This window comes from Lepisosteus oculatus, chromosome 21, assembly GCF_040954835.1.
Source record: "Lepisosteus oculatus isolate fLepOcu1 chromosome 21, fLepOcu1.hap2, whole genome shotgun sequence".
Lineage (NCBI taxonomy): Eukaryota > Metazoa > Chordata > Actinopteri > Semionotiformes > Lepisosteidae > Lepisosteus > Lepisosteus oculatus.
Genome location: NC_090716.1, coordinates 13,125,612 through 13,139,759, shown reverse-complemented (window position 1 = coordinate 13,139,759; position 14,148 = coordinate 13,125,612). Strand labels below are relative to the sequence as shown.

Sequence of the window (14,148 nt, the reverse complement as noted above, 5' to 3'; positions counted from 1 at the left end):
AGTCACCTCTCACATCAATCTGTGGAGAGCGGGTTTCCATGGGGAGAATGTGGCCTTTTCTTTTTCTAGCCAGCGCAGTATGACAGTAAAGATTCATCTATTCGTGTCCTGAAGGGGAGATAGTGTTGGGAATAGTGTTCTTAAGGAATTAGAGTTTAACACAACAGTCAATACACCTAGGGATTTTGTGTTTTATTATTTTCAAAGCTTCCTAGACTGCTGCTTTCATTTTAAGTTAGCCTCAAGGACAGATGGAAAGCTACAGAGAAGACACCAGCAGCTCACTTTATCTGGCCTTAAATTAAGCATTTGTATGTACATATACATTTGTATTCTCTATGCTGTTGGCCAAATTCGTCAGTAAATATCTCATTACTTATGTCCCACATGAACCTGCTTTTTCCCCTGCTGTCTGCTGTTCTGACAGTGTGGTAAAAATAACCTCTGAAATAGAGTGGGGAGAGGTGTTATGATGCAAAGCCTGTGTAACTCCAACCTGCTTCTTTTCCATTTCCTTATTTACTCAAACTCACACTGCAGGAGTCGCAGGTGATCTATTTAGCTGCAAATACTATAGACCCAGCAAAACAGAACACACACAGGCAGATGAGAAACAAGTTTCATCTCTTGTCTTCTTTGTGGTACACTATGTATTCTGGTTTTGTTTTTTTATTTTGTTGTAGTTCTAGTTGCAATCAAGATTAAATCCTTTAAGGTTTTTCTCTAAGCAGCATTGGTTTTGGTCCTTCATTATTATTCAGTATTAAGGTCTAATAATACTGTACGATGGTAAAACCAGAGTAATCAGTGGATTGAAGATACTGGAACCAAATGGAACCAAATCTTTTTTAGCCTGGAACAAAAGTGATGCGGATATTCAACGTCCCAAAAGACACTGACCAAGTCAATCCAGGGGACTTCTTCAAGATCAACAACATAAAAAGACCCCAAATACAAATCAGTGCTCCTAATCTGGAAATTACGATTAGGACCATTCAGAAAATGCATTTTCACTTTACACAGAGAGCTGACGTGGTTTTATCCTGTAAGATTTGTGTTGATATGATTCTTGGATCATTAAACTACTGACAGTTAAATATTTAAATTTGACAAGTGACCAAGTCTAGTTTGCTTGTATTGCACTGACGTATGGAGATGTATGACAGCCCCAGCCTGAAGAAGGAAATCCTAAACCTACATCAAAATAATAAATAACAGGGAAAGGGTTTTATCATTTGACCCAAGATTTTACTTTCAAGAACAAAAAATACACATTACGTCAATAATAATTGAATCCCATAAGCTCTGCAGAAAAAGACAAAAGCAGAGAGGTCCCCTTGGCAAGCTTGCAGAGACTGTTTTACAGTTTAGGAACTTAATCTGTTATTTTTTTTGTTTTGCTGAAAGTTGAGCCTTCATGATAGCATGAAAAGGGTGACAGGATACCCATTCTCTTCACACACCCACACAGCCCCCATGTCTCCGTTAACCCTGTTATGGTGTCAAGAGACAAGGCAGCTTCTCTTATTCTCACCAGCAGGGCTCTCGATGACGTCTTCCCACTTTTGAGACTGACACAGACATTTCCCTCTCTGACATCCCTTTATGAAGACTTCTGTAACAGCTGTGAAATATGATATGGCCTCCAAGCGAGTGATCAGAGTCTGGGACAGTCTGCAGAAGTCAGTGTAGGAAAGCTGCCTACAGGAGACCAGATTCATTTACAGTTAGTTGCTTTAAAATGTGGCTAAAGATGTTTCCCTAACATTCAGATTTTGCATGGACAATAAAAACAATAAACAGTGATTTATGAACTCCAATGTGATAATAATGAGTAAGAATGCAATTTTCAGTGAATAATTTTCGATTCCTTCCTTGGTTGACCTTCCTTTTCTACGGCTCCTGTGTTGGATAATACCCAAATGTATAAGCCAATTTATTTTTTTATTTTATTATTTTATTTATGTACAGCTGGGTCCTGACATCTTCAAAATGAGCATTAGCAAATTCACTTATTCGCTGTCTGGTCTGGCTGATGGGGCCTTGGTTTGAAGAAGAACAGAGCCAAAGGTTGTGAACTGCAGTTTTCAAAGGAGCTGCACAACAGACTGGGATCATGAGGTGAATCCAGGTAGTGAGCCTCTCTGTGCCCCCTGCCCATAAGTCCCCACTACCCAGCATCCACAGCTCAGTGTGGCCTCGGTTTTGTACTGTATTGAACGCTCCAGGTTCTGTGTCAGCTGCACGGGCGCTGGCAGGCAAGAGATGGCTTTAAGGGCTCATTGGCAGTTTTATCACAGAGCAGCGTATTCTCCGTGAAGGCAGAGATGGAAAGTGTAGATGCAGAGGACGGATTAATGTTGTTTATTTTAGCTGATTACTTACTAAGTTTGTGATTACTGTTCTTTCTTTTCGTTGATCATTGTTATTTTAATTAACATACTGTAAAGCCAGTGTTTTAGTACTTTAGATGTCATTAAAGAGAGGGTGACTTACATACATACAATCTACTATGGTACATTATGCAAAAGTGTAGTGGATATGGCTATATACAAGCATGATTGCAGCTTAAACTCAAATATTCCTGAATCTCTACTCATGAGACTGGAAAAACCTCATGTGCTGTCTTCCTGATAGAACCCTTGCTAGTGGGGATTTTTTATGCACTACATTTTTTGTGCGTTTCTCTGCAATAAAAGACAAAGCACATTGAGTCATACATTCAAAATATGGAGACACTTCAGTCCCCAGGGTCTGAGGGTATGATTTTCTTTGTCCTAAAGATCATTCCCACATTGTGTAAATTATGCAATAAGTGTTAAAGTTTCAAAAAATGTAACCTTAGCAGGGAAAGCGTGAGGTTGAGTAAAGGAAGTGAGCCTTCTGTGTTTACGGTTCAGTGGATGCGTTTAAAACAAATCAAGCATGTAATGTAGTGTCTTTACTCCTAAAATATAGCACTTTTACTCCTTTCTTACTTGTCACGGCATTTCATATAGACTGTGTTCTTTTTTTTGTTATATTAGTTTTAGAAACTACAAGGCCACCAAGGTGTTAAATTAAGTGTTTGGATCTCCAAAAGAACAACAGAGGTCTGCTTTTCAGTGGGATTTAACTCTTACTGAGGAGCATATTGACAAATCCTCTTCATTTTATCATGGAAGATTGCTCCAAAATCAAATTGTGACCTATATATATCCCATTTACCTGTAAAAGATTAATTGCAATCACACCTTAGTTATTGGATATTATTAACTGGAGTTCGGGAGCATAACAATGAAAGGGAATTGCACACAGCTGTTATTAATCACAAATATTACAGAACTTAGCTCTGTCAGTTGAACAGAAGCAGCTCACTTCACATTTCGTCTTAAAGCCCCATCTCAATCCTTGCAGCTGCGCCTGGGTCACTCCTCTCTGAATGGGGTTCAAGCCTCTTCGTCTTGTGGCCAGGAAGATACCCATTAACCAAGAGGATTAAGCCAAGCCTATCTCAAATAATCCAAGCCGTCACATGGCCTGACCTAGGCCTAACGCAGTAGGTCTGAGATGCTATAGTGCTGGTTTGCCGTATTCCCTTGTGGAAAGTGAGGTTACAGCTGCAGTTCAGGAAACTTGCCGTTCCTGAGGTATAAAAGGGCACGTCTGTCAGTGAACACTGTCCATAGGGCCACATTTTGTATGGCTGAAATTTATGGGCCATATTTGTAATAAAACTAGATGGCACTTCTTTAATCAATAGATGAAATTAAAAGAAAAAATAGAGCACAGTTGCTTGTACCATCTGGGAATAATTCAAAGACGTCATTAACATTCAATTGAACGCACACTGTTCTGCTCCATGGGCATAGTTCATGAATATTAATGTAAATAAATGATCCATTTCAGGAACATATTCAAATATACAATTTTGTTATATGTACACAGTATTCAGAAAATCATATATTGGCCCTTGGGCATTCACCACTGCAGGAAAGGGTAGCAGACTGCTGGCCATAATGTGATATCCTCTCCTGGGCCTGTACTACTACAAGCTATTCACATAACAATATATGCGTCTTCCTCACTATAGGAACATCACAGCAGTGTATGCTCTGCTTTGTATGAACGGAGTATTAAACTGTCCTTTTTCATCTGTCAGAACAAGCCAAAGTCTCCTTATTATGTGCTTGAATAAGAACAATACATTAATGATTTGTCATGGCGACTGTTAGAGGGTGTGTCTTCTGGTGCCTTGAGCAGTTGCTCAGAGGCATTTCAGGATATGGTGGCTGGTTCCTTATTCAGCCATGTAGCTGTAGAACTGAAGCACACTTCTCCACAAAGTCTTTCAGCATGAGTCACAGCCAAGGAGGAAATTACCTGTCACCACCCTTAAGCTCACCTGTCTCGTTTCTGGAGTCACGCAGGGGCTGTATATTTTACCTGGCTTTTCAGTAAACGTCTTCCCCCCTTTTGTCTAGTAAATAAAAGCCCACATTCCATCTCAGAATACAGAAAGGTCCAATTACATGCTAGGGAGCAGTTACTTTCAGGATCAGCAGGTGATGCTTCAGAGAACTATACAGCAAAGCGTGCAGTTAGAGCCCTGTACAACAATGCATCTCCTCAGGTGAGAGTAAAAGGCATTTTCTCACAGAAAATGCAGAAAATGCACTTTAAGAACTAGAAAAAATGTACTGATTGCAATTGTGTTTCTATTTGATGTCGTCTTATCTCTGCTTGGTGATAGTAAGGTCTACAGTTCATCCTGTGACTCTGAATTAAAATCATAATACTTTACGTCAGCCCATTACGCATGACGAATTGTTTATTCCTAAATTCATTACCATCTAAACATCGTGTTCACGTAAACATTACTTTACCGAAAAGGCCTTCCATAGCAGCCCTTCTTTCCAGAAAGTTTGTTTAAAGTTTATGACTTTGTAGTTGTGTAGTTTTTTTCATCTAGTGTGTATCATACCCAACAGAGTGGAGGAGGTGGATGGGTGAAAAATGCAGAATAAACCAGCAATGCCAATACACATTTGGGAGTGATCATCTAATGCTAACATAACACAGACGCCTGCATTACAGTCACTCGTCTTCACTCAAGTTTTTTTCACGTTTTATTTACTCTATAGGAAGTGCTTCCTGGAAGAATTCAGAATGCTAACATTATTGTTCATAGTAAGAGAAGTAGAGCTATTTACTCAGATTGGGCTGGTTGTGTCAACAGAGCTCTCTAAAACTATTCTGCTTTGACGTTAGAAATTGTGTAAATGGTCTGCAGAACTAAACCATTGTTTCAACCAACTAAACCAACAAAAACTAAACCAACGTCATAGACTGCTGTGACTCAGGACGTCCCTGAAGAAAATGGGTGTATATTAGCCTCTAGATGAGGAATAGATGGCTATCATATCTGCAGTCCATTGTGCAGAGACCTCTCACCTTGCTGTAGGTCACATTCCTCCTAGAGCTCCCTACTGAGTAGAGTACACAAGCCATGATGTGGGCTCTGACTTCATCGTGGGGTTGGTTTACATAAAAAGAAAGATTGGAACAATTTTCCTGTTTTAACTGTCTTAATACTAGATTAAAAGCATAAATTTGTTTCTCTTTTGAAAACTGGTTGTTGGGTAACACCACCAATATTAATATGATGTAGAGGCTCATACCATTTAGAAGGTGTATCCTCTCCGCACTGCAGTGCTCAATAAATGTGTTTCGTTCTCTTGTCATTCAGAACACATAAATTCAGTATGGATTCGGACATGCTCTCATCAGGATGGTACTGTCAGCTTTTATCTGAGAAATTTACATACACATTTTGGATATAAAGGTTTGAAATCCACTAGTGATAATCAAACATCTGTAATCAATACGTGATGTGTTTCACCTGTGTTTTCTTGAACACGATAAGCAGGTACAGACAATCGGAAGTAGCCTTCATATCAGCGACTTTATTTGACATTTATGTGGATAAATATCTATTCCATTTTCCCACCAGTACTCCACTTCACTTGGCAATACTTTCACCTCATATATATGAGCATGCTTTCACCCTTGATTATTAATAACACAGTGCTAATAGATTGATTCGTTTGAGTATGACAGATTGTGATTTTGCTATATAAAGTGCAAGAACTCACATGACCCTTTCTTGAACCTGTCGCTTCCTCTTGAATATAAGATGATAAAACATCTTGTCTGTGTGGCACTTCATACTGTCTTCTCACTTCATTGTTAGAACAGTTGACTTTGAGCAGCACAAGGTGGTGACTGCACACTTAAAAGGCACCACAGGTTCACCAGTCTTACTGGTTGGAAGGATCAGGTGTTCCAGTGCCACCAGAGGGCACCCAAACAGAGAGTACGTACCTCTTAGGCGTAGGTTAATCAGACCTCGTTAACCCATCACCACGCCTCCCCTGGGTGGATGAGGTACATATTCTCTGAGTATGGGTTTAAGTGGAGGAGGGTACGTGGATGAGGTACGTGCCCCCCTCCACTTAAACCCAGCTCTCTGGCCCCACAGTGCTCAGTGTTGGTTTATACCTTGAGAGCTACTCTTCTGTGATATCTTCCCTGGTCCTCTTCTCGGCTTTTGGATTTCTGGATTGTCTTTTGACCTTGATTTTTGGAATCTGTTTTGGATACCTTTTGTTGAGTCTTCTTTTTGGCTTCTTGACCTTTTGCTAGTCTTTTGACTTTGACTTCGGATTTCCCTGTTTATTCCGTATTTTTTTGTGATATCTTATCTGCATAGGGTCCCTTTGCAAATAGCTACCCAGCAGCATAACATCAGGATTGCCAGTAGGGCGTCATGTAACACAGTTACATGTTATCATGTAAAATCCCGTTAACACAGCTGGGTGTCCTGGTGTCATCGAAGACCAATAAATACAATTCCACACAGGAACTCCTAATATATGGACTGTGAGGACAGAAAAAAATAAAAAAAGATCAAATCAGTACTCAGAAACGGTATTTCATGGAGTTTCTTTTAGACATTCTGTTGTTTTCTTTTTAACACTGGAGATTAAGAGCTTAGCTAGAAGAAAACCAGCAAACAGTATTCCCCCAGGGCCAGAGATGAGACCCACAGCTATTTTCGCTATGCTTTAAAAGGAACATTCCATTAATGGCAAGCTATTTTAGTGACAGTGCATGTTAGTCAATTTGGCTAAGTTTTTTTTTCTTGTAGAGCTCCTGGGTACTGAAAGTTTCCCACTCATTCAACTTCTGCTTTATTCACTTGTACTCTTGCAGGTCATACAGGGTGCTGTGATTGGAAGGATGACAGCTAAGTATTCTGAAAGCACACTGCTCCTGCTGTCCATTAGCATCACAAGCCTGGTGGGATTGGCACAGGTACATTTCTGCTGACTGCTTTTATTTAATACAGTTTATACTCACTATGCACAATCCTTTGTCCACTTGTAGGTGCTCAAAGTAAGGTAGACCTTAGTAAGACAATGACTAGCAATACTAGAGAAGGAGGTCGGGTCTAAACTATCGTCAAATCGGATCATAGTCATCAACAAAAGTAATCTGCATTTTGTGTTTAAAAAAAATCCTACTAAAAAATCCCTACAAAACATTAAAATAAACCAACAAAAACCAACAAAAATGTCAAATCTTTTATTACATTGATGTGCAATTATGCAGCTTATGTTCCTGTATTCTTATACATTTTAAAAACAACTTATACCAACAGCCACCTACTGTAGGCATCGCTTTTTGCCATGTGGCTCACCGTGCCTCTATGCATCTGCGGCACCAGCTCCAACATTACTGTAATTCCATCACTGCCAGCATGTCTCTGGATTCTGCACATTTAAACTGGTCTGGTTCTTTCAGACCCCCTCTGGCATGCTAGAATTAAAATGTTGGTTTCTCCTCGGGGAAGACTAACATCTTCCTTTTCAGCTCCTTTTTTTTACTGTTCTACTCTCACACAAGCAACACTAGTGCTTTTGAATTCACTCAGTTACAACTTTTTTTGTTGATAAAAAGCACAAGTCTTAAATTGTAGTCAATACACACTGGATAATTCAACTTTCTCACCCATTTGCAATAGTCACAAAAAACTATGATCCCTATTTCATCATCTAATGGCAAGTTCTCACTCTTTACTTTCATAAACACTATAAATAACTACAGTGCATCTATTCACCAAGCACCAGATCTTCATTAGCAATCACTAGCTTTTCCAGTCTACAATTCTTCGAGCTGATCCTGTTTGGCCAGGGACACCACTCAGTAATTATAACTTGAACTTGCGCCTCTGACACAGCAGCAGGTGCTTTGTTCTTGTTTCTCCAAATCTCACAGTCTGAGACCCATATTCCTAAATTGTACTTTCTTGACTTCCTTATTTCACAGAGTCTCACAAGCCAGTGAACCACCTCAAACAATTACTAACGAGCCCAGCCTTCGGCACAGCACTTACTCACTGGAATCTAGATGCACTCTGAATTCTTTTTCCTCTTGGCAGTTCTTGTTAATCTCTTCATTAGCCAAAAGTCATGACTAACTGCATACAGGATCTATCACGCCAGCTGTTTTCCCTCATGAGGAATTTCACTCTCTCTGTGTGCTAATTACTCAATCACACCAGGTGTGCCTCATTCTACAGGTTTTGTAAATAACAGCACCTCTCACTAGCTCAAAATATTCAGATTTTTGACCATATATTTCTGCCATTTTTTTAATAAAAAGGCATTTTTGTATACTGCAAAACACCCTGTGTCAGAAGACTGAGTTTCTAGTCATAGATGAGATGTGCACATGCAGTGCAGTCTTATCCTTTACAATGCAGCGGAATAGGAGCAGCAGTGAGTGTTTGGAATTGTTACTGCACTGAAAGTCAACAACCAAACTAGATCATTTTGTATTTCGTGCAGATGATGCAGCAAGTATTTCTTGAATGCTCACATGCCATTTGTAACATTTGTAGAATGCCAGGATACAGTTATGCAATTATGCAAGGCAGGCAGATGTCACCTGGTACAAGGAAAAGAGTTAGTGAAGTGCCTTCAACAATAAAGTTGGCTTCTTTTAATGTGCTTTGTGTCTATGCTAAATATTTTACTACCCATTGCAGTGCAAAAAGCAAACTACAAAACTAAAGAAGAACTAAAGAAACTAAGGCAGTAAGTGTCGGGTTACCTAGCCTTTTACAAGATCACATGTTTGTTTTTTTTTCTCCAAGAATTGTGCATACCGGACATTCTGATGTGCTGTGCTAAGCTGTTGCTATAGGAAGCAGCCTCACAACCCTTAACCTTTGTCAGTTATTACCCCACCCCCTGAAGGCCTGCAGGATGTCATGTGTCCTTAGTCTGTAATTACCAGCTCTCTGAAACAAATGGCAGACAGTTGGTTAACTATTCAGATCACTGGTGTTTAAAGACGATACTGCCAGCCATCTCCTCAAGCACAGGAAACCTATAGCCAGAGTCACAGTCGGTTTCCTATAGCCAGAGCTCACAACAGCTGTGCTGAGGTCACAAAATCGTTATTTTCTAGCACGGAAATCTTCCATCTGGATATTCCTTCTTACACTCATGATGAATTTAATTCCCCCTTTAACTTATCTTCCAGCTGCTGTACTTAACGTGGAGCCTGTTTCCAGGCCCCATTTCCATGGTTTCAACTTTTTTCATCCCACAGTGAAAGCATAGTTCCAGTTCTAAATTGAACTTCAATTTGTCCTAACAGCCCTCCTGGGTGAGGTATTTCTCTGATCCCTAATCCTAATCCTCCCCATACGATCCAAGACTCTAAAGCCATGAAGCAGCAGACAATATGGATGATGTAACTACTTGTGAAATTCCATTAAAATAAGGGCATCAAGCTGGCAGAAGATAAGAAATAACAGAGACAGAGGAAGGATTAAGAATGTCCCCTCTAAGTGGAAATAGTGGAGCTGAAAGAATGCCTTTATGTTCAGAATGCCTTTACAGGAGTCTGACTGAGTCCCTGTTTGAAAACTCTGAACAGGCTCTAGCGCTGTTAAATTTCAATAGAGTTTTAATTGGGTGGCTTGAGACCCCCAAATTTCCTTACTTCCTTTACCCAAACTCTCACGCAAGCACAAGTGTCAGGTGTCTAACACACCTTCCCAATGCTGTTGCTATTTGGCCGTCCCCCTCCCTGGTAACCACCATTGCATCAGCCTCTTGGCTCTGTCCACTGCTGGTAGTGGTCCACTGGTCTCGTCCTGTGGCCTGGCCGTTGCTCCCTCAGCCAAGCAGGCTGAGCCAACTCAAAAAGATCTTTTGTTTGTTTAATTGATCAAGCTCCTGAACCGTAAACCTTCATTGGGTGTAACAGAGACTTAAAGGTGATAAACAGTTATGCTGTGTAGGAAAAAGGTCATCATCTTACTGGACTTTTTATTGTTTTACTCAACATGTAAGAGTCTTTTTAAGATATTCACCTTTTTCACAAAAGGTACACTCTAACCCCTCTTGGTCTTAAAGAAAGCCGTACGATTGAATTTGTTTGAAATCTGATGATTTTGTGCTGAACTTTTTCTTAATAAATGTGAATTCTTTATGGGTCCATTTTGATGAAATTGGGTCAAAAAACGATATATAATTTGTAAACAAATCAGTTTTCACCTACAGTATAAAAGCGTGTGTCTAGGGTTTTAATTCTGAATGTCCAGGTATTCACTAATGTTCCTCTGTTTCAGGCCTTCATGTTCAATGTGATCCAGTTTTGCTTCATTGTAATTCCAATGATGTACTCATTAAGCACATTCAATGTCATCACTGACAGCATGCTGACAAAGAGTGTTCCTGCCTCTGACTCAGGTTAGAGATTTTCGTTTATTCCTTTTTAGTTTTCAGACACTGGTGTACAGGGCTGTTAATCTATCAAAGGGAAGATAATAAATTATCACTCAGTCATAGTTGAAAATTGGAATGTAGACTTGATTTCTTTATCTATGTATTATGTAGGATTAGAATGTCTTGTTATTTAAGCACATCAGTTAGTACATTTGGCTGTGAACCGAAAGGCTGGTGACTGTTGCTCACCAGGGTACTGACTGTTTAAGCCAGGCTGCTGTGTTTAATTTGGAACTGCTGTGGGGAGTAATAATTTGGACTCTGAGCATGTGGGTTCAAATCACCAGGTACTGCTGTTGTACCCTTACACACAGTTTACTAAGGTTGTTCTAAATGCTGTGTTATACAAAGAAAGATTGATTTATCTGGTTAAATAAAGAACTATTAGTTACTCTGATAGTATAAACATTGTACACACATGCACAATAAATCACATTCAGGATTAACAAAAACTTTTGTTTCTAGCACAGCCATATCCAAATGTTTATATCTGTGCTAGGTATAAAACCAGTGTTTTCAAGGACACATTTAATTTGTAATTATCCATATTTCTGAAGGTTTTATCAAATACTTGCTTAGTGTGAACTGTTTTCCTAATAGTATTAATTGATTGAAGAACAAAGTGTAAAGCTCATAGGATTATGCTAAAGATCAAGTCTCATTAGATGTATAAAACAAAATCTTTTACATTGATCCCTGAAAGTCCTAACATTGACTGCAGTCCAGTGTGTAAAAAGTAGTACATGAACTTTAAAATCTCAAAATGGTGGTCATCTCTCCATGACACCAGATCCTTCAATCAGACCCTTCTGATTGAACAATGTTCTGTTCAGTGCACTCAATACCTAATTTTGTAGGGAATGTACAATACGTTTTTATAATTGAAATAAAACTCTGTCCACCCCAACTTCACCTTCACAGAAGCTCTTTAGGTTGTTAAATCCAGTGAGGAATGCCATAGCCCCCTTCTCATGGCCAGACTGTTGTGGCCTTAGAAGACGCAAAGCAATTGCACACAAAACCAGGCAGTAGTTGTTTGAAAGCTATTGAAATAGTAATGAAAACAAACATAATCTCACAAATATAGGCCTTGGTGTTGAATGGTAATTGTCATCCCAAAGAATCACAAAGCGCTTCACCTGCACTATAGGAACAGATCCACTTCTTCCATCCCTGAAGCACAATGACTACCTGGGCAGCCCCGCTACGCAGATCAGGTGGACAAGCGGGAAATTGAAGTAAGGGGGAAATTAGATGGGGGAGCGGATTGTGCAAGCCCCGAGAGGAATTAGAGAACATCAGATCATCTGAAGATGGAGATCATTGGAGACCATTTGTCAGCACCACATAATCCTATGGGCTATTGATGTCTTGTGTTACAAGGAGAGAAGGCAATGCTTCCTTTTGAAAGTACTTAACACTTGTTAAAACAGTGGTTTAGTTTGTGATTACATCGTGCAATGAACATGACAAATACAATTCCTACTTGTGGGTTTTTTCCATAGTGAAATGCAGTATTTGCCATTAAAGAGATGTCATTTCTCGTAGGTACAATGTTGGGATTGTGTGCATCCGTCCAGTCCTTCCTTCGCACTATTGGGCCCACTATAGGAGGATTCCTCTACCAGAACTATGGTGTCTCTTCGTTTGGCCACATTCAGTTTGGTGTCAATTTACTGCTCTTCTTCTACCTCATGAAAAGTGGCATTCAAAAACCAGAACAGCGTCAGGGATGAACTCCTACACAGACAGAAGACTGACAACGTGAAAAAGTCATTCCGAATTCACAGGAGAGTAAAGAGTTCAAATCAGAGCAAGAGCAAGCCATTACAAGAGCTTTACCATGCAGTCCTGAATTGGCAGATATATGTGTGAGGGCACTCAAAATCTGATATATATTATTGTCTGCCAATCACGGGATTCCTTCATCATGAAGGAGTCGATCATACAGTATCTCAGCTCTTTCCTGTCATTCTCCCTTCAGACAACCCAAATAATTCATTAAACATCTGTACTGCTATTGACTTCATTTACTGCTACAGTTTAAAAATGTGGTGGCCACACATTGTGTCTGTAGCATAACTGGAATTTCTTCAGCCACAAGCAGAATTCCTCAGAATAAGATAACAATCCAGACAGAATAAAGAGCATGGAGAAATGTCATGGAGTTCAACGTATGCAGTATAAAGGAAAATGCATTGATTACACTTTTAATTTAGGTCAGCTACTATGAAGCAGTGAGAATTTTAAATGTCTAGCAAATAAATAATATATGTGAAGATATAATTCTGAGATTTCTAATTTCAGTAGCAAGATAAAATACAGCCTAGCATTTACGTTTTTTTTTCTATCACCCTAGTTTTGTGTTTGTGATAGTCAGAATTAATTAGGTTAGATTTCTTTTCAAAATCTATTTTCTTTTTGAAGTGTTAGAAGTTCTTATTTTGAAAACATTTTTAATTACATTTTGTACTGAAGATATGGAAAATAAATCAGTTCAAAACAGCTTGATTATATGAAATTAAAACCTTCCTGTTTGTCCTTGTATTCCTGATTTATTATTAAACCTCATTTCTTCCTAAGGGGATTTAAGTGCAGAAATATTCTGAATACAGAGTTTCTAATTTGCAAGTATTCTTACTTGAAGTCTGGAAGCTGTTGGTTTGATCAAATGGCCAATTTTCCGCCTCAGATCTTGGCTGTCTTTACTGTGGTAAATCACACAGGGATGGTTGCTTAAAAAAAAAAGGTGACCACTCATCAATAAAAGGAACCCAAGTCTGCTATACACAAGAAGGTTACATTGTGTAAGCAGTGAGTGTGGCATTGGTTGCTGTCTTGTATTAGAAACAGTTTTGTGAGTGGTCAGATTCAAAGCAGTTAATCTCACACACTTCCACTTGCAGCCAGTACGTTCCTCCACGTATCTCTCACACACCACCACCCCATCTAAAGCCAACAAACTCCCCAGCTCACTCCTTGTGTTAGTGAGGGGTGGGGGGCAGGTGTTTGGGCAGCCTAACTGTCCTCAGCTAAACAGGTCTCTCCAAGTACTTTGGACGTATTTTGTCTCTCTGATCACTTTCATTAGGATCAAACAGCACCGATGAAATGGTGGGAATCTGTGGGTTTCTGTTCTGCAAAAACTTCAAACATAAAAAGTTTTGGAAAGGTTGCAAATGAGGGGAATTCTCAAGAGGAGCAAAATTTGCATTTGTATTTGTTAGTAGGCAGTTAAGAATCTCGTCCACTTGTTTCCTGAGGGACCCAGGATACCAAGTTCCACCACATGTCTGTTCCAGTC

At 39.5% G+C, this 14,148-nt stretch overlaps 1 protein-coding gene across 2 annotated transcripts in view; it reads left to right on the top strand.

Moving 5' to 3' along the window:
- The window catches only part of slc22a18 (solute carrier family 22 member 18), a 47,660-nt gene extending 34,311 nt beyond the window's left edge, over positions 1-13,349 (top strand). For both annotated transcript variants that reach the window (XM_006642563.3, XM_015338393.2), the window contains exons 9-11: positions 7,255-7,356; positions 10,688-10,808; positions 12,393-13,349. In XM_006642563.3, the coding sequence (XP_006642626.1) occupies positions 7,255-7,356; positions 10,688-10,808; positions 12,393-12,580 (411 nt within the window). In that variant the 3' untranslated portion in view covers positions 12,581-13,349. The remainder of the gene's footprint in view (positions 1-7,254; positions 7,357-10,687; positions 10,809-12,392) is intronic.
- Positions 13,350-14,148: the final 799 nt, after the last annotated feature.